Below are 26,192 nucleotides of genomic sequence, written 5' to 3' on the forward strand. Positions count from 1 at the left end.
TAGCTATCTTACGAACTAATTACAATACAAACTTGACAAATCACTGTTTCACCATCATTTCAACCGACAAAAATACTGAAAAAGATATTCAGCGGACTTATTCTACTTAAATGTAACCTTTCGATACCTGCTCTCGTTTAGGATTCTGAATCGTATAACTGCTTACCTGGGTTTACGTACTACCACGAAACGAAAGCGCTGAAAATCACTTTCGACACAAATCGTTTACGTTTTAATATTGATCACGATGTTTCTAAAACGATATATTTTAAACTGTCCTATTTCGGTCAGTAAAGTTTTTTAGGTAACATTGGTCGACAAAAGTGAAAAAAATGTTGTCCTAAAGCTCAAATAAGTCGCCCTAAAAAGATTGCAGCTTTTTAACCATTCCAGTAAATTTTGGTGCCCCTAGTGTATGTAGAATTGCGTTAAAGTGCGGCAGAGTAATTGCTCGCGGGTTCGTCGCTTCTACGTTCGTTTATAAGAAAACTCAACTTAAACCTCTGAAAATGTTATCTTTACTAGGGGCACCAAAATTCACACGAATGATTAAACAGCTATAATCGTTCAATTTTTCCAGTTTGAGCTCTAGGGCGAAACCTGTGTTTACCAGTGTAATTTTCGTCCCCCTGCTCTGTAGTGTCCATTGTTAATAGATACTTATTGATGGTACGAAATATAAAATCTACGATTAATTTGATTTCACAAGTTATTGACAGAAATGCCTTAACAAAATGGATACATCGAAAAAAAAACCACCTCCTATCAATCATGACACCTAGTCCAATTTCATAAAAGCTTACGACTCGGGTGTTAATCTAGTAAACAGAGTGATAGTCATAAAAATAGACCTGACATTTGCATAGTGGCGATGTTTATTTCCAGTTAATTGATACTCATAATTTGTCACACCGGATACAGAAATATTACCGGCTCCATAGTGGACAATGTTGACGGCAATACCGTTTTGCTTCGAAAGCATTGACCAGCCATTTCTAGTATGTATTACTATTCACAAGGCACGTAATTTATCTGTTTTAAATGAAGACACGTTTGTGTTGGTGTCATATGATGGTAAGTATCGTCGGACGCGCACTTTTCGAAATTCGGATTGCCCTTATTTCAATGAGGTAGGTGTTTATTACAAACCTTGGTTATTAAAAAAAACATCAAATTCTTTTGCAGTATTTTACCTTTGAAGTTATAACGTCGTTAGAAAATCTGCTCAAGACTAGTATAGGTGTGGCGGTATTTAACCAAACCTGTTGTTCGAAAAAAAATCGCTGCGTTGGCGAATTCTCCATTGACTTGAAAACTATATGGGAAAACGCTCGTAAATGACTATTGCTGTACTTTTCCCAACTGTTTCGATGCAAAATATAAACTATTTACAGACCATGCGTTTGTGCAGAAGTGGGCTGTACTAGAGAACCCCGTGTGTTCAACGGGCAGCGAAGCAAATTCTGGATTTTTACAGTTGGATCTTTCAGTTGTATCTAGTTCTCAGCCATCCATACCAGTAGCGTTTCCAGCAACGGATACGGATTTAATTGAAGAGTAAATGTTAAATGGTATTATTTTTCGAAACGCTAATACTTTTGTGTTGGATTGCAGAAACCTTCTTACGCCTTCAACGGACAACAAAAACTTACAGCGAGTTAAGTATTGCGTTAGTATTTTTCGAGGAATGTTCACAGTCAAAGCAGATTATATGGTTCAAGTTTCCTTCGGCGGTATAAAGGTAAGTTAATCACCATAACCTGAAGTCACTCTAATACTGTTTGAGGAACGATGCAATACTTAAGTATTTCGGTTTCCACAGTCCAGAATAAAAATTGCTAACAATTGCACATTCCATGAATGGAATGAACAACTCGTCTTCATCGGTACGTTTCCTTCGTTATCACAAATGTTTATTTTCGATATTTTTATCAATGAGTGTTGTCACAAAAGGAGCATAGCCAGCATAGAACTACCATTCGACAAGCTATCAAAACAGATTGATGGTGTTTGTAAGAGAATATCATAGCTTAAAATAATTTAAGATAAATTTTCAACAACTGTTTTATCCACAGACAGCCTGCCACTCTTCGGCCCAAATTATGTTCATTTTTATAACGGGCATCAACGATCAAATTTCTGTGGAAGTTTACTACTAGAAATTGCAACCGAAATTCATCACAACCGTTCAATGGCTCCGACGTTAAGTAATGCATCTCCAATCATAACCACTCTGAACACAGCTACCTACTGGACGGAGACCGAGTTCCTAATAAGAATAGCTATTCTTAACGTCCTTGTTTTCGATTCCTCTAAACCTGCGAAGATAAAGATATCGTTTGATTGTCTCGCTAACAACTCACGATCTATCGAACTGAGCCTCGCAAAAATGCCCCTATCAAAGGTTCGTTTTGCTACCTTCCGTGAGTTTGACCCATTAAAACGGCCGGTCCTAGAGGTGGCTTTCACATGTCCCGATTTTCGTTGGAAGCTAATTCCTTCGACGGTATTGCACCAAACTTGGCAGTTAAGTCGACGGTTACTGGATAAATATCAGCTGTTTAGGATCGATAACGGTGCAAAGGCTGTTGATGCATTGAAGGTTGCTCTTGCTTCCGTGTGTGATGATATTCATGAAAATCTTCTGGCCATTAAGGGTGCCGCGTACGGTGAATCCGACAAAAGGCTAACACACTGGGATCAAAAGTGGTTACTGTACCTCAACGAGCAGATTGTAAGTAATGAACAAATTTATTCTAATTATTCAGAAAATAATTTTAGATCCAAAATATTAACAATGCTCAGTAGATGCGCTACGTTGTAGTAGTAGTAGACATCGTCAATAAATAAAGTATCTATGTATCTGTGATCTGTTATTGTTATAAACACAAATGGTTCTCGATACATTACGTTACATAGATACATTCGTTTCTGGAATCAAAACACAACCATGGATAAAATCTCAATTTAAGTAACATTGTGTTTGGTTGTAAATTCAGCTTAAGCAGACTTGGTATATGCGTTTTTGTTCAATGAAAATTACTGTGTATTAACACTAAACCTGGTTGGTAAATAGCTGAATACGTGTCGCTTGAGACCCTATTGTGGTCATCCACTCCCAACCTCCACGAGGTGCCGACCGGGATACGAGTAACCTTAGTGCAGATTGGGTAACCAACCTCCGGTGGGAACTTTGGTCGTATGCTGACTGGGAAGGGGGGGTCGTACGTGGTTGTCTCCCCATGTTAGGGGTGGCATACAACAGCGTCTAACTCGGACCGGGCAGCTAAATCGTGAAATGCGGTGCCTACGGCAGCCCCGTCGCGAGACTAAGTATTATAGCCCTAGTAACATAGCATACCGAATTTGAATTATTACGAACAATCCAGATAATAATACGGAACGGAATAATCGGCATGGACCTAGGCGATCAGAAAAGGACCACGATTATTGGATATTTGGTACTTGGAATGTAAGGACTCTACTCGAACCGGCACGTGCAGGTATCCTGTCTATAGAGCTGCTAAAGGTTAATGTGAAGATCGCAGCTACCGATGGCCGAAAACGGGAGAACGTCCGGGTAGTAGATCCCATTGCATATTTAAGTGTACCACATTTACTACAGCGGTGTCGTGAAACCAGAAAGAGGAGTCGGTTACGTGCCAATTGGGAACAATATGAAGCGTGTCATTAGATGGAGGCCGATCAGTGACCGTATATGCGAGGATTACCGGCAAATTCAGCGGCAAATTACAGCCTAGTCAATGTGTCAATGGTAAACCTGATGACGAGAAGGAAGAGTTCTATGATCATCTCGAGAAGACGTACAGAAGGTGCTCAGGTCATGACACCAAGATCGTTGTCGGAGATGTAAATGCAGGTTGGGCTGGAAGACCGCCCCCTAATTGGTAGAGAAAGTTTCCACTCTACTACCAATGATATAGCCTGAGCCCTATCAATTTTGCTGCAGCCAGAGGCATGGCTATTTATAGAACTTATTTTGCATGCCGGAATATTCGTAAGCACACTTGGATGCACCCAATGGGGTGACCTGCTCTCAAATCTACCATGTTCTGATCGTAGGGTCGTTCAAAGGACCAAACGTTGACTCGGATCACTATCTCGTGGTGTCCAAGATCCTGGTTGTCCAACGTATTGAAGCGGTAGAACATCCAGCGGTTATCAACTGGAGGAGTGACTGCAGAATACTCGCAGAAAGAATCGCGCCAGATGTCGCAAGTTGGTTACGGCTGAGACACGTCAAAGCGTAGGGAGATATCGAGCAGCTAGAGCCGCTGAAAAGAGACTCCATCGCTAGAAGAAACGTCTGCATTGGAATCGCGTTCTTGTGAAGGCGGAGGGCTGCTTCTTCAGGCACGATACGAAGAACTTTTACTAAAAGATTAATCGAATCAGGAATCAAAACGTGTCTGCCTCTGTCATGTGCAACAACAGGGAGGGAACCCCGATTACCATCAGAGGTGGCCAGGCGTTGTAAACAATATTTTAGTGTGCAGTTGAACGGCGAGAAAGACAAAGGCGTCGAACTGAGAAAAGCCACTGCGACCATCTTGTCGATTATCTTTTGTGGCTGGCCCCGATTGCTGTACACAGATTACGAGGTACCCGTACTCACTGGTTGGTTGATAGTAATGCTGTGCCTCAGTTTGGAATCGCATAGTCAAAGAGACTAACGACTTTTTTTGGATTAGAATTCCATACCTGATATGGAGTTGAGAGGTAACGACCGAAAAAGTAGTACCTAGCAGACACAAGGGCTTCACACTGACAAAGCAGGTGGGTTGACGTTACAACTACAAGGTTGCAGAAGCGGCAGTTATCACACAAGACAATCCCGATATTCTTTAGGCGGTAAGGAGCAGGGCAATGTCCAGTAATAACTCCCGTGTAGAGGCGTAGTTCACTACGTTTCTTGGTTATAGCAGGGTTTGGCGAGGTAAACTGTTTAGCTTGTCTGCAACCCAGTGTGTTGCTCCAACGGTTAGCTATTTGTAGCCTTTCCCACGTTCAAAGTTTGCGCTTGACGGCGGATTTGAAAGCACCCAGAAATGGCTCAGATCCAATTAATTGATGTGCTAATCCTTGTCTTATGAGGTATTCAGTGTTTTCGTTGTCGTCGATACTACAGTGTCCAGGTACCCAGTACAATAGAACTTGGTTCTGCCGGGAGAACTCCCGTAGTGCTGCGATGCACTCCCAAACTAATTTGGAGGCACATCTTGCGGACGTTAGTGCCATTAGTGCAGATGGTTGTCCGAGAAGATGCCGATTTTCGCATGCGTGTAGAGCAGTTAAAGAGGCGGCGTGGAAGAACGGCGTTTCTGCCTAGTTTTTAAAAGTCGAAAGCGAACAGCTGTATTGTGCTATTCATCGAATCATGCTGAAAGTGTGGGCTGATGAAGAATTGCCTCCGGCCTGATTGGGCACCGCCTGAACTGTAGTAACTGTAGACTGTAGCATTAGAAAAAAGGGACTTTTTTCGGATGGTGATAAAAGAAAACTAAGACAGATGATTGAGTTCGATGAAGTTCCCATGGAAGGTGATTATATTAACTTACTTGCAAAAAAATTATACTCCCTTGCGAGCGGCCTTTTGGCAGTTAACCGGAACATTCGCTATGGTGGACGAAAGCATGCATGTAGACATGTTTTGCCTTTCTCCTAGTAAGGTATAGCAATCACTGGGAAAACCAAAGGTATAAAAGTGGTCCTAATGGCCGAGTGTCATATACCACTCGACCTCTTTCGACAAACTTAGCGTTTTCTGTATGTATGTATGTATGTGTGTATGTGTGTATGTGTGTGTGTATGTGCAACTTTTTTTTCTCACTCACTTTTCTCAGAGATGGCTGGACCGATTTTCATAAAATTAATTGCAAATGAAAGGTCTAGTTGCGCCATAGGTTGCTATTGAATTTGATTGTAATCGGGTTTTTAGTTTAGAGGTTATTAGCTGATACCCGGCCCGCGTTGCTGCGCCATTAAGTTTACGACGACAACCGCATAACTTTCAAATGTACATAATTTCGAACAAATATTAACATTACCATGTTAGCCTTATAGACTGTATGTATTCTGTCCAAAAATATGTATTTCTGAATCATGTTCTAATTTCTGTTAAAACTCTAACGAATACATTCGGGAAAATAGCAATAGTCAAAAATGTTAGAAACATGACGTTACTAAGTTTATTATTTTGGCTAGGAATAGCTGAAGTAATTTTTTTTGTTCATACAAATTAGCTGAGGTATTGTCCTAAACTTTAACCAAACGTAAACGTAAGCAAATAGAAATTTGTTATTTCGGTTCAAAATAATTTGAAAAGTGTATGTGTTTTACAAATGAAAAAGGTATCCATCCATGTTGTTAACTACCTAAACATCATGCTATTTGTTACATTGCTCGCATTATTGCATTCGAGCATGATCGCTAAGAATAAGCTCAAAGTAAAATTCTCACTCCAAAAACTAATAAAATAACTCTCTAAAAATTAGGTAGTGTCCATGAAAAAATTAAAAAAACATCTGGAGTCGATTTCCGGCCTCTGGATATCTTCCTGGTTTTGGAAATATTCATATTAGGTGGTATTTGACCATACCTGGCTGTTCCTTAAATACTGGAAGTTGCTACCTTGGATTTAAGGAATGGGACCGATTTCTGGACTCTGAACATTATTTTGATTCCGGAAATAACCAAATTGGCTGATTTTTTGAAAACATCATTTTGAGCGTATTAGTAGAATGATATCAAATATCAAAAGAATGAAATATTTCCATTAAATTATACTATCAACTTTGATAGTAGAATTGAATGGAAATTTTTCATTCTCTCGTTATTTCATATTGACTGGTACTTCGCCATTTTGGTTGTATTCCTTCAACCGGAAATCACAATCTTGGATTTCAAAATGGTGTTTGGATTTGGTTTATGGTCTCCGGTTATCATCTCGATTCTGGAATGACCATTTTCGGCTGATTTCCTGCAATCTGAAGTTGCCACTTAGAATTCGACGTTTTTCACAAATTCTTTGAATTATAGTCGATAAGATTACGATGGAATATCTTGTATCAATATACAATGGACTATCTTGTATCAATATAACTTTCACCAATCATTTTTGGTTGTTTTCCAGAAAGTGGAAATCATCATTTTGGATTTGGCGTATGGGGTCGATTTCCGACCTCTGGGTATCATTTGAGTTTCAAAAACAACCATATTGGGTGGTTTTCGCTCATTCTCGGAAAGCGGATATCGCCATTTTGGATTTTAAAATGATGCCTGGATCTGATTTCTGATCTCTGGGTATCATAAAGATTCCGGAATGACCATTTTTAGCTGTTTACCAACAACTCGACATTGCAATTTCAACAACTCGATGTTGCAATTTAAGTTGCCACTTCGGAATGAAAATGTCGTCAGGGGTCAATTTTTGGCCTATGTGCATCATTTCGATTACAAAAATACCAATTTTAGGTAGTATTTGGTCATATCGGTAAACCGGAAGTCACCATCTTGGTTTTCAAAACAGCGTCTTGAGTTGATTCCAGGTCTCTTGGCATTATTTCGATTGCAGAAATACCCATATTTGGTGCTGTTCGGTCATTATTGGTTGGGAAACCGGAAGTCGTCTATGTATGGTCTTTGCAGACGATTTTCGGCTGCTGGCTATTATTTTGATTCCAAAAATACCGGATGTCGCCATTGTGTTTCTAAATAGCGTCTGGATTTGATTTCCGGTCTCCGGGCATCATCTTGGTTCTCGAATAACTATATTGGCTGTTTCCAAGCAACCGGATATTGCCACTTCGAATTTCAAAATGGCATCTGGGGACGATTTTTGGCCTATGTACATCATCTCGATTACGATTATTTTCGGAAACCGGAAGTCGCCATCTTGGATTTCAAAATGCTATCTAGAGTTGATCTCAGGTCTCTGGGCATTATCTCGATTCCGAAAATACCCATATTAGGTGATATTTGGTCATATTGGGCCAGTTTTCTGGAAACCAGAGATCGTCATCCTGGATTTCAAATGGAGTCGATTTTCGGCCTCTGAATATCATTTTGGTCCAAAAATAACTATAATGGATGATATTTGATTATTTTCTGGAACCGGAAGTCGCCGTATTGGATTTCAAAATATCGTCTGGATTTGATCCCCGGTCTTGGTGCTATTCTGGTATAAGAAATATTTAACCGGAGAACATCATCTTGATATCTTAGGTTGATTTCCGGTCTCTAGATATAACCTCGGATTCAAAAAACCGCAAAACAGGGGCAAAAAAGAGTATTTCCCGTGCCCTGCACAGAATTAAACCATCACAAATCGACTTGTTGACCTATTCTACATAAAAAATCTATATTCCAGGTTGTTGGCACCAATTAATCGCCGCTAGACTGGCAGCCTGAAATATAGTATTTCTCATGTAAAGTTGGTCAACAAATCGATTGGTGATGGTATTATTTTGTGCAGGGGAAATAATCGATTTTGCCTTTTTTCACCCTATATTTGCGTATTTTCGGAAATATAGATCTTTTCCCGTGCCCTGCACAGAATGAGAATATCACCAATCGATTAATTGGTCAATTTTACAAAAATGGCTATATTTTAGGCCAGCCCAGCGGCTTGTAATAAGTGGGTATTTTGGTTCATTTTTTTCCAGTGTTCAATGTTATGATAACACTTTTGAGCCTTAAAAACTCTCACAATTAAATCAAAATCAATTAAATCAAAATCAATATCACAGCATTTACCCTTTATTTGAGAACTCAAGTATACAGAATGATACGCTGATCGTGTTTGATTTAGGACTATGCAAATAACAAATTCGCTATTGCCACCCTCCTCCCTGACCACGCTGATGAGAAAATAAAATTAAAATTAATTGAAACAAATACGCTGCTATATGACTTATGTGTACCGAATTATATGATATTCGATGAGGTGGTTTCAAATTTAATAAAGATTGACAACATTTATCCACTTCCTTCCCCTCTTAAATTTCAGAGTAATGTAAATACCACGCATCATACTCAGAAACGCCTGTATATAAATTTTCATGATAAATTTCTCAATATTTTCCATATAGTGCAGTTCGAAATACCCCTCCCCTCTTGACTACGCCACTGAGAACAAACAGAAAAGTCTATGTCATAGATACTTTCTTGAGAATTCACTTATACATATTGACACGGTAATCAAGTAAGGTTTTGAAGAGTTTACCCCCCGCCCCCTTGTTACGCTTATGAAATACATTAAATTTAAAGTCGTTGAAATATACCACCCACTATAGCTTCCAAACATCGAATTTAATGATGATCGGCTCAGTGGTTTTAAAATCGTTAAACGGTGATGTCATCACCCCTCCCCCCTCACTACGCGAGTGAAATACAGAAATCTCTCAAATGACACAGCAACACCACAGGAATACGCTTCATACCAAAAAATCTCTGTGTTTTAAGTTGCACGGTTATTGTAGAAAACGTTTGCAACGTTGACTCCTTCTTGCCTGCGCTTATGAGATATAGCGAAACTAATATTTTAAAGTTACTCCCCGTACTCGAAAACCCTTATGTACAAATTTTCACGGTAATCGGTTCAGTAGTTTTTGAGTCTATGGGGAACAGACAGACATTCGCATTTATAGATATAGATACACCCTCCTCCTTACTACGCAACTGAGATACAGGAAAATCAATGTTATAGAAACATACTTCACTTATACAAATTGGAACGGTGATCAATTTATGTGTTTAGGTGTTTTCAAATAACAAATATTTGCACCCCCTCCCTTGTCACGCTTATGGAATGAGTAAAATTCAAATTCATGAAATTTATCAGCTACTGTAGATTCTACATACCGAATTTAATACTGATGGGTCCAGCAGTTTCAAAATCATCAAAGGTTGACATGTTAACCCCCTCCGCCCTCTCATCCTTACAACTCCTCTGAGAAACAAAAAAGTCGTCGGACAGTAACGACGCAAGAATACATCTCAGACTCAAAACATCTGTGTATAAGTTTGCACGGTTATCGTAGAGGAAGTTTTCTCATTCATGAAACACAAATTCACCCCCCTTTGCCTACGCTTATGAGATAAAACAAAACTAATATTTCAGGATTACTCCCCGTGCTCGCAAACCCCTATGAACAAATTTTCACGGTAATCGGTCCAGTAGTTTTTGAGTCTATAGGGAACAGACAGACAGACAGACATTCGCATTTATAGATATAAATAATATAGAATGTATCAAAATGTAAAAATCACGAAACATCAATATCTCAGAAACCACATAACCGGTTTCAATAAAACTGGTTTCAAATGATCGGGCTGTCTCCAGAACCCTTAACTTTTAAATTTCGTTGTGATTGAACATATGGTTCAAAAGTTATGTAAAGGAAAGTTATCCTGAGGTTGTTTAAACTCACTCATTTTTCTCAGAGATGGCTGAACCGATTTTCACAAAATTAGTGTCAAATGAAAGGTCTAGTTGCCCCCTAGGTTGCTATTGAATTTCATTGTAATCGGATTGTAACTTTGTCCGTTGTTCATAAAAATGTGAAATCACATAATGAAAGTAAACATATTGACTTTCGCCTAACGATTACTGGCTAATTAAGGGGGTACAACCTTTTTAGTTTTCCAAAAACCGAAAAATTTTTTATTGTATTATCTCCAAATACAACATCTTGAGAACATTTTCACAAATTTTCATAAAGATCTAAGCAATAGGAAGAAAGTAAGAGCGATTTGTAGCGCGCCTTGCACGGCCGCATAAGCTAAACTTGAAACTTTACACGCGATTATTTCGGAATAGTGTTTTCCGAAAATAGACTTTGTCGTGATCCTGATTGCGGGAAAACTACTGAACCGATTTCCTTCATCTTTTTTTTTTAAATTTCGTTATTAAATTCGCCGGTCCTTGAACGATCGTTTTTTGAAACATACAATTACATTTTGCCGCAAAAAAAAATTTTAATGCAATTTTTAGCGCTCAAAACGTGAATTTTTTGGGAAAAACGTACCCATTTGCACCGAAAACAAAATACTCATAAAAGCGATCGTTCAAGGACCCGGCACACTTCTAAACTAATGAAATGATATGAGTTTTTTGATTTCGGTTGATCCGCTGAGTCTTTATCAGGATCACCGCAAGCCTCTGCAAAAAATATTTGGGGAAACGGCCATTACTCAAAATCAAACGTATTTTTTTGTTGTTGATAAACTGTACTTTCAGAAAAATACCCCTTTGATGCTATGCACTTTAAAATAGATTCAAACTTCCCTCATTTTTCTCGACCAAGAAGGTATATAACCCCTTAAAAGGTAGAAAAGTAATCCAAATGGCCGAATGTCATATACTACTTACTCAGTTCGACGAATCGAGCATTTTCTGCATGTATGCATCTATAGGTGTATATGTTTGTGTGTGGGTGTGTTCGTGTGTATGTGCACCTTTTATTCGCACTCACTTTTCTCAGAAATGGTCTGACCGATTCTTTCTACCTTGGTGTCAAATGAAGGGTCCGTTTAGGTTGCTATTGAATTTCATTGTAACTAAACTTTTAGTTTTGGTGCTGCGTCAGAATGTAAAAATCGCTCTTATATCTCAGAAGGTATGAACATAGTTGAATTCAAATTAATGGGCTTTTAAACCCTTAAACAATGAATTACATAATGTTTAAACATGCGGTTTGAAAGTTATAGAAAGAAACGTAACCCGCAGACTGTTTAAAACTATAGCTACGATCAAAATATGTGGCCTCAACATCATTTAAATTTGATATTGTACTATTTCAATGTTTGCGGCCTTGCTCGGGATTGCAGTTGAAATTAAAAGTCATTTCTATCATTTGACTCTTTGCCTTTCTCCTAGAAAAATATAGCAATCACTGCAAAAAATAAAGGTATAAAAGTGCTCAAAAGGGCCGAATGTCGTGTATCACTCGACTCAGTTCGACGAGCTGAGCATTTTCTGCATGTGTGTGTATGTGTGTGTGTGTGTAACGCTCTCCCAATCTCACTCGATTTTCTCAGAGATGGCTGGGCCGATTTCAATGAAACTGATTGCAAATGAAAGGTCTAATTGCCCTATAAGACCCTATTGAATCTTATTATACTCTAATTTCTAGTTTAAAGGTTATGTTGCAAAATGTAAAAATCACGAAACATCAATATCTCAGAAACTACACAACAGATTTGAACAAAATTGGTTTCAAATGAACGGGCTACCTGAAAAACCCCTAACTTTTGAATTTTATGAAGATTGAACTTGTGGTTCAGAAGTTATGGAAAGAAACGTGTTCTGGAGACTATTTAATCTCACTCATGTTTCTCAGAGATGGCTGGACCGATTTTCATAAAATCAGTGTCATATGGAAGATCTTGTTGCCCCATAAGACCTTAATGATTTTTTTTTTTTTGCAAACGGATTATTACTTTGCCTGTTGTGTTTAAAAATGTGAAATCCAGCTATGAAAAGAAACATATTCCGAAGACTACTTGGACTCACTCACTTTTCTCAGAGATGGTTGACCCGATTTTCATAGAATTAGTATCAAATGAAAGGTCTAGCTGCCTCATAACACCCTATTGAATTTTGCTGTAATCGGACTGTAACTTCGTCTGTAATGTATCGAAATGTGAAAATCACGAAACATTATTATCTTAGAAACTACACAACCGATTTGAACAATATTGATATCAGATGAACGGGCTAGTTAAGGGTTAACTGATGAATTATGATTGAACACGTGGTTTCAAAGTTTGGCTGCCCTATACGTTCCCTTTTTATTTGCTTGTAATCAAACTTAAGCAACCGTTATGTTTTAATTTGTAAAACAACGAAAGTCTATTATCTAAAGTATTACACGACTTTTTTGAACATAACTAGTGTCCTACAAACGAGTCATCTCTCAAACTTACAAATGACAAACTTCATAACAATTTGATATGCTGTTCAAGAGTTTTGGGAAGAAAAGAAATTCAAAGCCTCAACATGATTTAAATGTTGTATCGTACTATCTGAACGTTCCCGGTATCGCTCGTGATTAAATTGTTCGAAATTAAGAGTCATTTCTTTTATTTCGCTATTTCTTAAACATTAACGTTACGTCAAATTTCATATTTTATACTTTAATTACAACATCAATATTTTAGAACCCAAAGAGTGAATAAACCCCTTTATTGGATTTTAGCATTCATGTAAATCTATTTTTACAAATAATAACTTTGAATGAGAATAGCTGAGTCTGACCGCTAGGAGGATTAATTTAGGTTTTAAGGTTTTTCTTCGTTTTATTTTTCAATTTCTCCTCAGTTTTCACGACAAAATTGTTGGAGTAGGTCTTACGCTCCAGATTTGCCCAGAAGTTCTCGATAGGTCGTCCATCACTACCACCACGTTGCGATTTGCCGAGAAAATCGACTTGACCATCCTATACAGCCGCTGCCGATGTGTCTTTGTCTGCAGCTTGGAGACCAGTGGACGGGACTGCCGTTTTCTGACATGTATGTCCATATTCGCCTGGTACTTTTTCACTGTTTGGCCCGTTGTATCGACCTCCATCGACTTTTCCGTTGGTCTTCCTCTTCAGCATCCTTTGTACCTTCTTGTCGCGCAGGGTCGTCGGCCGTTCGGAACCAGGCTTTCTTTCGATGCTCTGATTGTTATCCAATAGTGCCAAGATGTTGTAAATGTCGGTACGGGCATCTCTGCCGTCCACAAAGGGCCGCACGATGTTCTTTGAATACGCACACTTTTGAACGAAGTAGCTTCATTGTTTTTGCCATAACGGTTAGAGTTCGACTGATCGAACTGTCAATTTTTTTCTGCTCACTCATGGATTACTACGATTGATGCTGAAAGGGTATTTTCGTCGGTGCGTGTGAAACCAAACTCATGATAAATCGGAATTTTTTGTCCATTTTTTAATGCAAACTGGTGTAAATCTCAATACCGTGTACAAAAATCTCTTTCGCATCCTGTTACATCGACTGAGGCCGTTGCAAGAAACCATTGTTGGCGAATACCAATGTGGTTTTCGAGAGGGACGCTCTACCATGGACCAAATGTTTACCTTGCGACAAATCCTCGATAAATTGCAAGAATCCAATTTGCAGATTTATCATCTGTTCGTAAATTTCAGGGCAGCGTCCGACTTAGTTAAAAGAAATGAGTTACGGCAGATAATGTGCGAGCTGGGTTTACCAACAAACCTAACTAGACTGATTTGTGATTTTACATCAAGCGCCAGGGTAGCCGGTGAGATGTCGGACGCTTTCGTGCCGTTAGATGGTTTGAAGCAGAGTGACGGGCTGTCAAACTTACTGTTAGACATCCTATTGGAAGGTGCTATACGAAGGGCTGGCGTGCAGAGAAGCGGCTCCATCATGACGACGTCTCACGTGTTCCTGGGTTTTGCGGACGATATCGACATCATTGGTATTAAACGTAGAGCAGTGGAAGAGGCCTATGGATCAAGAGGGGAGCTGCGGGAATTGGTCTGGTCATAAACTCTTCCAAAATGAATTACATGGTAGCTGGTAAAAAGCGTGGTAACCCGTTGGATGTTGGTGCTGCGGTGGTGATAGATTAGGAGTTAATTGAAGTAGTCGACGAATTTATTTACCCGGGTACTTTGGTGACGTGCGACAATAAGGTTAGCAGTAAAATAAAGAGGCGGATAGCGGCCGCAAACAGCTGAGGTCCCGCAACCTGCAAACCCGTACAAAACTAGAACTCTACAAAACACGGATTCTCCCGGTGGCCCTCTATGGCCATGAAGCATGGACACTGAAAGATGCTGATCGGCGAGTTCTTGTTGTTTTTAAGTGTACAATCTTGCGGTCAATCCTTGGCAGCAGAATGGAAAATGGTGTTTGACGCAGATTCATGACCCATGAAGTGTACCAGGTATACAAATAAGCGGATGTAGTCAAGCGGATAAAACACGGCAGACTACAGTAGGCTGGGCATGTAGCTAGAATGCCGGAAGAACAAAAAAACTATATTTAGCAGAAACGCTCGCGTAATAGGTATCAGAGGCGACTGGAGGATAGCAGCTCAAGACCGAGTGATATGGCGACGTATTCTGGATTCGGCACCGGATCGATAATCGGTCTGCCGCCGCAAAAGTAAGTAATACGAAACTAAGTTGGACACAAATAACAAACACGCTCAGTGAACAAGCATCTAATCAAGTGAATTTTCGTTTTTTTTTTAAGTTTCTTGCAAACGCAGAAAAATATGTTCGGACAAATAACCAAAAAATTTATAAATATTTTATATAGGTAGTACAGTAAAGTCTAGAGTATAAAGTATGAAAGTAGAGTGAATCTCAATATATCGAAGCCGACATTGCAAATTCCATAAAAAGAAAAATGGCCTCGAAAAAACGATTCAATGATTCCAATTGCAACAAACAGCGGAAAAGCTAACCTGGTCGAAAAGTCATTCCTGAGTTGAAATACATTGAAGCATCAATCTCTCTTGCCATGTTTGCGGGACAAAGCAATCAAGCTGCATCACGGGCAGGATAGAATAGCAATATCATAACTCATCAATAACATATTTTTCTATGAGGTCCTACCGTATTATCCGAAAAGACAGTCACTTTTCTAACACGCATATGAAATTTTGATATCATACCATGTCGTGCCTTTTATAAGACAATTGAATTGGTTTTCGAATATTTCATTAAAGGCGCGTCAGCAGAATAAAATGGATACGTTCTTCTGGAAACTAATTTTCTGAATTAAATGTTGGTTATTCGTTTTCAAAGCAAAATTACTAGGCACTACGGAATACCTTTAAATAGTAGTTGTACATTAATCCACATGTTTTGTAGAGTGTTCCTCGAAATTCAACCGAAATTTTAAATATGACTGTTACGTCTCAAGATTCATCGATGTTTTTTATTCATCCAAAAGGACACAATGTATTTGTATAGCAATGTTGACTACTCAAATGAATTCACTTTAAAAAAGCCAGCCTGCGAATAAGAATATACGGAATGTGGATAGCTAAACTCGCCAGGATCCTTCTATTTACAAAGATTGGTCTAATCGCATTATCCTCACAGTAGAGCTTAAAGCATGAAAATTCAATCCACCCGTCAGGAAAGTTGAAATAATTCTTTTGGCACCCCATGACAAACTTTGGTATATTCTATGAAAGCATTAGGATGTCTAATAACACGATTATTTGAAGATTGTATTCTCGATTAGCGAATTAACAAATATTACTTTTGCGAGGTTACCTTTAAAGTAATGTAGTGATTTTTCAACCCAGTTCTATACGAGCTAAATTCTAAAGGCCTAAACACAATGGATACGTTGTGGCTGCGTTTGCGGCAATTTAAAAGTTAGCCCATACATTTTCTGTCAAATTAACGTCAACGCAACGCAAACGTATCCATTGTACTTGGGTATTAACACATGGTAGTAGCTCTCATCAACTTCGAGATCAAATCGACCCACATTTCCTTCTAAATAGATTCTGTAAACATGAAGCATAATATAATTTTTCTACTCGCAGGATTTGGTCATCACATCTTTACATGAAATGCAAATAAAATCTAGTAAAGCTTCGACTGCCGACGAAGTACAACTAATCCACAATAATCTGATTGACGTAATAACTTTTCTGTCAAAAATCTACGCTGATGTGAGCATGTATAGTGTATTCTTGTTTGATTCTAATATATTAACATTTCTCTGTGCAGAATCAAAATTCATTTCCAGTGGGGTTTATCCGTCTACAACAGACCCCTGAACACCGAAAATGTTGTAATCAAAACTCAGCTGAAGCATGCACTATGAGCTGTGCAAATTTCAGTGCAATCTGTCCGATAGACATTGTCGATTATCTTCAAACCCACGCAACTGGGGTCTCCGCCGAAAGTGAAACTGGCATTAAATGCGTCAAACGGCGCTCAATATTAGCAAAGCCATTTATGTGTCAACATTCCTGCGCTCCAGAATGGTGTGGGTGTGTGTATGCCAAGCTAGATGTAGCTATCCGGGTAGGCACTTCTCAGGAAGCAGCCGAATGGGATAAACGGGAAAACTCTGACCAAAACAAGGACCGTTCGTCGCGACCGCAGTCAATTCAGTGTCACCCGTCTGCGGTGGCAATGAAATGCACCGTCAATGTACATCAAGCGAAAATACAAGCCGGATTCGATTCCAGCGGTTTGAGTGACCCGAAACTGATTGTGTTTTTCGAGCAGGCAGAAATGGCAACCTCTGTACGTACACTTTATTTTCAAGCTGAGAAATTAGAGTTCTCGTTTTTCCAATGTATTAATTAATTTGGTCGTTAATTTGTGATTAAAAGGTAATACCACAAACGTTATCCCCACTATGGAATGAAGTATTTGAATTTCGTAACGTTAGAATGCTGGAATGTGAAAACTGGTTTCAAACTGACGAATCAACTATAATGCTGCAATTACACGATGAAGACAAACGTATGGTGAATATTATTTTAGTTTTGTATTCGACAAGGCATTGCCTTACTACAAAAGTCTGGACTTTCAATATATTAAAATATTACTACGCAGTGTTCACAACAATCGAATGAATTAGTTGGTATTGGTTGCTATAAATGTACTCCCAAGACGGTAATCGAAATATCTTCGGATGATGTCAACGAAACATTTCATTACGATCACGCAGGTAAAACGTTATTATCGGCAAATCAATCTCCATTACTAGTAGATAGCGAGCAAGCCGAAAATGACCAGCCTTCTATTAAGGAACGCAAACCGGATAGCACACTAGACCAACGCCCTCTGGAGATGTGCAATAAAACAAAAATCAAGCGCTCTTCGCTTCTTGACCTGTGGCAGAAGTTCAACGCTCGTAAGGATATCGTTTTACGTTGGGTGGGAGTTTATCAAAATGGTCAACGTTTGGCCGCTATTCTGATGTCTGTACAATTGGATCAGGTAACTCACATATGATTATCGGAGTATCAATCCAAATTTAAAAAAAATGTCTTTTAAAGATGAAATTTGATGTTCAAGAGACAGAATTGGTTAATCGTATTCAAGGTCTTTCGGCAGATATAGTACCAATTACAGAAAAATATCGTGTTGAAGTTCTGTTTGCTGGTCTTAGACAGTTTGACAAAGGTAAAACTAATAGTATCGGAAGGTTTCGAGCCCAAATAAAATTTGGAGAACTCAAGCTATCGAGTGGAATCTCGTGTAAAAACTCAGGCAAAGCGATTAATTTTCTGGACGTTTATACTACTGGGTTTCTCGTGAGTGAGATTGCGAATATTGCATACAAATTATTTAAGAATACTTTTTTAGATGCTTCCTGTAAAACAAGAATACTGGCCACCGATAATTATTCAACATGTTGATTGTTCTTATGGCAATAAAGAAAAAATAGTCGGTGCATACACTATCGAAAATCCAGAATCTTTATTGGTTACACAGAACAGTGAATCTATCCATTATTATCTGGTCCGCTCTTCCGGTGCTTCAATAAACGACAGACGTCAAACAATTTCCTCGGAGACATATTGCCCTGCTGACGAAAATTATCCACTAGTTAAAGCCGGCAATCGTGAAACGTCCTTGCTAAGAAAAAAAATTAGACCAGCTTTACTCGCCGCCGCAGCGGTTGTGAAGGACAAATTCATATCCGGGACAAACGTCGGGAAGCAAACCGACGCTGCTGCTTTTAGACGTGGTTCTCTAGAGGCTGAATACACCTGGTGGACAAAGTTTTACAATAGTTGCAGCTCCCAGCCGTCCGATTTTAAACACAAATTGAAGGTAATTTCGAATGCACTTTCTATAATGACAATCATTGATTGCAGTTCAATTCTGCGGAAGCAATAATTTGCTCTTTAGGGAATTTCATGATTTTTTGCTGTAACTTCACATTCTTCCGCAATATTTCCAGAACAATAACGCTTCGTTATAATTTTTACTAATCATGTTCCTGTCAACTTTTCGTCAAATAGATTTATTCTTGTGAACTTGAGAAGGTCATTGAGTTTGAAAATTTTCAAGACTGGAGCTCGAAATATGGATTGGTTAAGAGACTACAGAAACACACCTTTCAGTCGGCAAGATCGTACGCTCATTTGAAGTGCAAAATTTGGATAACACCGTCCAGCGAGGATAGGCTACACTCTAAACAGCTAAATCCTCTTTCACATTTAAGGTATTTGTGTTTTTTTTCTTTGTTACGGAAGCCCTATTTAGAGCTCCAAGCGAAGTAAAAATCTTATACAAAATATTCATTTTTTCGCGCTCGTGCAACCTGCAAAAATTTTTCTTCGCTTGGAACTGTAAACAAATTCGATCCAGCGAAATCGAAGGTCGTGGATCTCATCTTTTTCACTGGGGTTTACTTTTTTCACGCATGCAAACGGTAGTGAAAAAAGCAGCAGCAAGCGAAAACTTGCGTGCGTTTATATTCTGTCACTTGCAGCCAATTTTCACTTCGCTCGGAGTGTAAACTCGTGAATTTCGCTTCACTTAACCCTTCAACGGGCCGATGCTTAAAAAATGTGATTAAATTTTATTGTTTATTTCTGATCACTGATCATAGCTCGTAATTATGAAGCAGAAAAAAACGAAAGTTGTTGGTGGCAATATAGTTGCCACTGCCTTATAAAGGGTTAAACTGTAAACTGCAGGCTGGTGAAATACCTGTGTTCCACAAACGGGTTTTCACGATAGATTTCGCAAGCGAAAATTAACGCTTTTCCACTTGTCAAATTTTTCACTTCGCTTGGAATTGTAAACTATGCTTGAGAAATAATTAACGCTTCCCGATCAAACGATTATAACAAACGGGTAACACAAATATATCTGAACTTGATAGAAATAATAAAGCCTGTAATATTCTTGATATGCCAGAACCAGAATGATAAAATGTACAGAATTATATCAAATTCTGTTATCATAGACTTAAATGTTCGAAACTGTGTTTTTCAATGCACATTTATAACAAAACTTGTTATTTAATTGACAAAATATTGTACATTCTAACTAATTCTGATCTTTTCCTTCCAAAAACCTTACAAAACTCGCTATAATTTGTAATAATCAATAAGTATTTTGATAGGAATTTCGATATTTTAACTATTAACGAGACCAAGTTTAGAACACAAATTGATACAAAAAGTTCGTAGCAAAATATCAAGATTTGTTATAATCCTGATAATTTCAACTGAGCGGGTTAACACCGTCATATCAAAAGTCATATTGCAATTTAGATGAGATGGAGTAAAGTTTTATACAATTAAAAATTCTCACAACGCTTTGTTTTAATTCTTCACAGGCTCCGTTCCATCCCGACTCTTACCACTAATCCTCATGTTATCGTGGTTGTTTATATCGTCCAGGGTTTGAACCTGCGATCCCGGGATATTTTCAGCTTATCGGATGCTTATGTAACAATAGAATACGGCAAGCAAAAAATCGTCGATCGACCTAATTATGTTAAAGATCGTTCGAATCCCTTATTTGGACGCAGATTTGTACTGCATGGACTAATACCCAAGTATGGCCTCTCTCGTTGAAATATTTTCACTGATTGTACATCGTTTCTGCAGGGACCAAACCTTGAGAATATCCGTCATTGATCGAGACACTTGCTCGCCAGATGATTTGATTGGGATGACGGAAATCGATATCGAAGATCGCTTTCGAAGTCGGCACTTCGCGTCTTTAGGCTTACCCGAGGAGTACAATCCTACTGGTGGATATTTTTTCAAACTATTCATCAGTCAAATATTCATTGTTCTTGCGCCTTTCTTAAGGTTACAATGCATGGAGGCATCCTCTGAGTCCCAGCGAGTTGTTAAAACAAATGTGTCTTGAAAGCGGAATCATTGCTCCAAACTATGTTGGAAACTCCGTCCAATTAGCAGGACAAACATTTTATGACAATAGCACAATATCTATTGCTGAAAGCCTCCGTGAACGTTTAGCCCTAAGTGCTCTGAAAAAATTCGATCAAGTGCCCGTTCTTGGCTGCCACTTGGTTCCCGAACACGTTGAAACTAGAACACTCTATCACTCGGATCATCCAGGAATTGAGCAAGGAAAGCTGCAACTTTGGACGGAAATCTATCCCGCGGGAGTTGTTCCTACCCTGGTGGATATAACCCCCAACCCACCCAAGCCTTACGAATTACGGGTCATTGTTTGGAACACTGCTGATGTGATACTCGACGAGAAAAACATTTTCGGCACAAAAATGAGCGATATCTACGTTAAGTGGTAATTCAATATCCTATTATTAATATTTTTATGAGCGTAATTCAAATAGGAACAGATCAAAGTTGCTTTACTTATTAGGCGTATTAATGAGCAGCTTTTCAAGACTAAATCCACATGTCATTACCCCTTTCAGCTGGCTGCAGAGCGTCGAAGAAGCTCAGCTAACCGATATACACTACAGGTCATTGGACGGAACGGGAAACTTCAACTGGCGTATGGTTTTTCCGCTTAATTACTCCAGCGCCGAAACCATGGTAATATCTCTAGTATCCACTTTTAATCAGTCTCCGCAATTAATCGTTAACGTTTCCTTCCAGATGGTGGTGACGCGGAAAAAAAGTTTTTACGAGCAACTTGAAACCGAAGAGAAAGTTCCTCCGTTGCTCACGGTTCAGGTATGGGATAATGATCTGTTTTCGCGGGATGACTTTTTGGGAACATTAAATTTGAACTTAGCACAACTACCCCAACCGGCGACGAAACCTAGCAAGTGTGTTCTTCAAACGACAATCATGTCCAGCTGTCAAAGTTTCAATCTATTTCGTGTTGAGAAGCTGCGCGGCTGGTATCCCATTGTGGGCAAAGTAGACAACAAAATCATTCAAACGGTAAGCGTATTGACGAAGATAGTGATTAAATGAAAAAGTTTTAATCAGCATATTATCGAAGGGCAAAATTGAATTGGAACTACAAGTGCTGACCGAGGAGGAAGCCATTCTGAGACCCGCTGGAAAAGGTAGAAAACCTCCACAAAGTTTAGCTGCCCCCAGGTATGTCTATTGAGAAATTTATAAGTAAACATAACATAACAAACCATAAGTGAAAGTGCACAAGTTAACATAGATTCCATTTTGAAAAACTATCGTGACTCTGCAATATAACTTTTTAATGCTGAATTTAAAGTGAAAAAATATTTTTTTTAAACAAGTTGATATAGAGCGCATTGAAAAAAATACAAACTTTAGATTCTAGAGCTGATCGAGATCGATCTCGATTCTATAATCGGATTTGCTGTGTTAGAGGTTATGAATTATTATTATGTGTTTTTGTTATTTCTAGCCTAACAAAACAGTGAATGGGTGTGATAGACACACCCACGAACTCAATGCATAAAACTTGTTGATCTAATACAGTTGTTAGGCTTCCTCAACGTCAGAGTAACGATTTTCCAATTTAATCATGCATCTGCGCCAAACGCATCATCAAAGACAACATCAGCACAACGTTCATTCAGCATACATTTAAAACACTTTTCCGCTATCCATCCACAGCCGACCGGACGCATCCTTCAACTGGTACCGCAACCCACTCAAATCCTTGCGGCTAATCGTGTGGCCGCGTGCCCGTCGGGCAATCATTATCGGCTCTGTCATAGCACTCGTCGTACTCGTCTGCATCGGAGTAATTTCCAATTTTCCCGCCTCTGTAGTGAATAAAGCTTTCGCTAGAAAGGCTTCCCTGGAGAGAATTGTGCGAACCGGCATGGAGTGGGAGAATACATAAGAAGCGATGCAGTCGTGTGTAGCTATCGGCACTTCTGTAGTAACATCGTGGTAGTATACATATATTGTATTTTTTCACTATCGTTTCGTTATCAGTCAGTTATAGTCACAATTAGTACAATTGGTTTGGCATATTTTATTTGCTGCAGTACTTTATACATTTTTCAGAAATATATTTTTTTTATAGCTTGGATTGATAAAGACCCATTCCCCGCGTGTTATGCCATGACCTATGCCATGAGATGGATTTCAATTACAAACTAATAACATTTTTTTTAATTTAAACTATACAGCTATTAAGAATGGATAGAGATTGATTTTACTTATGCAATACAATTCGTACCAACTGTGCGTTTCATGACCATTTTACGAAGTTTAATTAAGTTAATTACTCTCTGCTGGACTCGTTTTTCTCAAAATATTTGCATGCTAAAATGAATATTTCATCGCGTATTGATTCAGGAGACCTTACTTCAAAATTGTAGAGCTTAAAATTTGAAGAACGATTTTCTTATTTGATTTTTTATAAAATACGTAGTTTTGTGATTTTGTACTGAAATAATTTGAAAACTCCAAAATTCACTCTTACATACCATATTTCATCCACCTGACATGATTTGATACATGGAGCAATTGATACGTATGAAAATTACCAGTGTTTGCTCAATCTGTTTGAAAAATTAGAAAAAACACAGACATATTTGCGTCTCACAAAAACGGGGAGGGGTCCAGAGGGGTGGCACCTTTACCAAAACTTAGAGCAACTATTCCCCTTGAATAAAAGTCCAAGTTTTCCCAAATCGGCCGTTCCAGTGCTGAGAACGAGCATTTTCAAAAAATAAGCTCCGTCCCGGGTCTTTACGGGTTAACATGCAAAACCCTCACCTAGAAAGTAACGATGACGATAACGACGCCTTTTACGCTGGTAACGGCTGGTTCGACGAGAAGTGTCAAACGATTTTAGATGAGAATAATGCAGCGCGGGTATTGATGTTGCAGCACAGAACCCACCATAACGTGAGTCGATACAAACGGAAAAGAAGACATCAGACCATTTCTCCATCATTTGTAGCACCGTGAAATAATTGTGCGATAAAAGCCAAAAACTCTGGTTTTCTTGAAAAATATATAACTTGGCCAAATATCAACCGATTTCCACAAAACTACTTTCGTTTGATTCGGAATTGAATATATTTTTAAAATTCTAGTGTATTTGTGGTATTTTGCTTACAAAAATAGACGGCAATTTTGAAATTAAGTTGAAAAATTGCGTGAAAAAATCTAAAAAATTAGATTTAAACTCAAATAACTCAACAAGTTTTATTGGTATTAGTACAAACCTGTATATATTTTGAAAGCTCTATTTGTTTCCTTTCTAAAAATGCTATTTTTAAAATCGGTTGATATATGATTGAGTTAAAAAATTATATGCTCTGAGGTCCAAAAAACCTAATTTTGACCATAACTTCAGATTTTGGGGGTGTTTAGAAAATTTCTAGTATGAGGGAATGTTATACTCAACAAGACCTACAACCTACATTAGGTCACTTCTAAATCGCTGTAGCACAGTGTTATTGTTCAAATTTGATGATTCAGTTTTATGATCAGAAACCAAGTACTGTCAGAGAAAATGATACTTAATAAATAGATATAGCGGGTCACAACTAAAAATTTATAATTTTTTGGGCTCTCTTACTTTATAAAAACACGCTCAAGGAGAAATGAGAGTCGTTATGTCATTATTTTTTTTATTTATGCATACCCAATTGTGTTCAAAATGGCGTCGAAACAGAAGACTTTCTGCAAGCGAATTGTACAGTTCTAACTAAACTGCATAACAGTTTTGGCAAAAAGTTCATGGTAAACCATTTTGAAAGCAATAATCTTCCGGTTTCGACTGTGTTTAGTTTCTTGCAAACCTCAACAATAGTCCACCAGGAAGGTAATTGAAGACCGGCCAAGACATTTTTCTTGCCTAAATCATGCTTCAAGCCTAGTGAACTGGTTATCAATCAATATGTATACTAGAACGAATAGTTGTACAAAATTTTAATCCCATTTCTTCCAAAACACCATCCCGAAGAAAGATATGTGTTTTGGCCAGAAAAAATATCATTACCTTACGCCAAAAAAACACAAACGTTCCTGAACAACCACTCGACTCCATTTTCCCAAATACGCTTCCGTTTCAAGCATCGTATTTAGGCATAAAAGTTAGAGCATTGCTTTCTTCAATAAACTTCTAGCATCACTTAAGAATTGCAAGTTCGTCGTATATCATGTTTCGAAATTGTACTTATGGAACGAGTTATCGGCAGGCGGCCAATTGAACTGAATTGACTTACCAAAATTGAATATGCAACCTTGGTTCCATGTTTTACACAAACCTTATGCACGCTGGGACAATTATGCTTGGGACGGCAGTACGCAACCCAACGAATCAACTTCAGTGTCGTCCAATCGGGAATTTTTTTGGGATTTTAAGTTCCCTTGATGCAAAAATAACTGGAAATCAACGAACTGCAAATAGTTGATTGGTATAATCGAGAGATGCATTCTAAAAGTCGATGTGTAGACCATACAACACTCTTGTTCAGGCATCGTAAGAAAGTTTCATCGGAAGGCCGTTAACGGAAATTTCTCAAATGTTAATTTTTTTCCGTTCATAATGAATGAATCTTCATGAAAATAAATCAGGTTTTCTTTAATTTTTGTTAACAGCAGTGAAGAAAAAATCCAAAGTTTTAGTTGCCACACAATTAATAGAACAAATGCTACTTAAAAAGAGTCATCTGAAAATTGCTTGGTCGAAAGTATACAATCACTCAGGCTCAGGTAATAACAAAGGATATGTTGAAGTAAGGTGTATGAGAAAGTTAAAAACACTACAACCGGACTATACTCCTAAAGCTTCGAGTTTGTCGAACTGTTCATGGCAACAAGACTTATCGTGTGGATCTCGTAAGCATTAACAGGCTAATAGACTACGTTCAATTACACTCTATTTCATCAGTCTTGCTAAAAACGCTCAATCATGCTTCGTGGACACACCTACCAAGTCACGTCACCCATCGCTATCGTCACAGCTATCAACGCTAAATTTTAATCATTCGTCAAACTGTCGCACATGTCCTATCGTCCTATATATATATCAATTGTAGCATCATTGAAGAGCGTGCACACACTTTTAGTTTGATGCAAACGATCCAGTTGATGATAGTATTATTCCGCAACCCTTTCCTGCTTCTTTCAAACCATTGTTTGTAGAATACGAAACCAACACATGAGCCCGTACAAACAGCGACAATTTTCCACACATTATTGTGCTTCAAGAGCACATCGCTCATCTAAACCAGATTGTGTTAACTCGTATTTATTTCCCGATATCTTTACCCCCACTCTATCCGTCAGA

At 38.4% G+C, this 26,192-nt stretch overlaps 1 protein-coding gene across 1 annotated transcript; it reads left to right on the top strand.

The window, feature by feature from the left end:
- Positions 1-947: 947 nt before the first annotated feature.
- Positions 948-25,751, top strand: LOC129719712 (otoferlin). Its single transcript, XM_055671108.1, has 21 exons — positions 948-1,130; positions 1,186-1,333; positions 1,395-1,557; positions 1,615-1,741; positions 1,823-2,012; positions 2,076-2,734; positions 16,562-16,690; positions 16,749-17,273; positions 17,363-17,500; positions 17,589-17,975; positions 18,035-18,292; positions 18,345-18,815; positions 19,007-19,209; positions 20,335-20,556; positions 20,609-20,754; positions 20,816-21,278; positions 21,412-21,532; positions 21,596-21,886; positions 21,948-22,048; positions 22,550-22,831; positions 25,502-25,751. Exons 1-20 carry the CDS (start codon positions 948-950, stop codon positions 22,779-22,781), a joined length of 5,157 nt encoding a protein of 1,718 aa, XP_055527083.1. The 3' UTR covers positions 22,782-22,831; positions 25,502-25,751.
- The last annotated feature ends 441 nt before the right edge of the window (positions 25,752-26,192 follow it).

This window comes from Wyeomyia smithii, chromosome 2, assembly GCF_029784165.1.
Source record: "Wyeomyia smithii strain HCP4-BCI-WySm-NY-G18 chromosome 2, ASM2978416v1, whole genome shotgun sequence".
Taxonomy (NCBI): Eukaryota; Metazoa; Arthropoda; class Insecta; order Diptera; family Culicidae; genus Wyeomyia; species Wyeomyia smithii.

Excerpts from the sequence above, each read along its gene's own strand:
- LOC129719712 (XM_055671108.1), top strand. The coding sequence starts at position 948 with ATGTTGACGGCAATACCGTTTTGCTTCGAAAGCATTGACCAGCCATTT. Across the intron at positions 17,501-17,588 it reads ACGATGAAGACAAACGTATG|TGTTCACAACAATCGAATGA; the intron begins GTGAATATTATT and ends ATTACTACGCAG. Across the intron at positions 21,533-21,595 it reads ACTCCAGCGCCGAAACCATG|ATGGTGGTGACGCGGAAAAA; the intron begins GTAATATCTCTA and ends GTTTCCTTCCAG.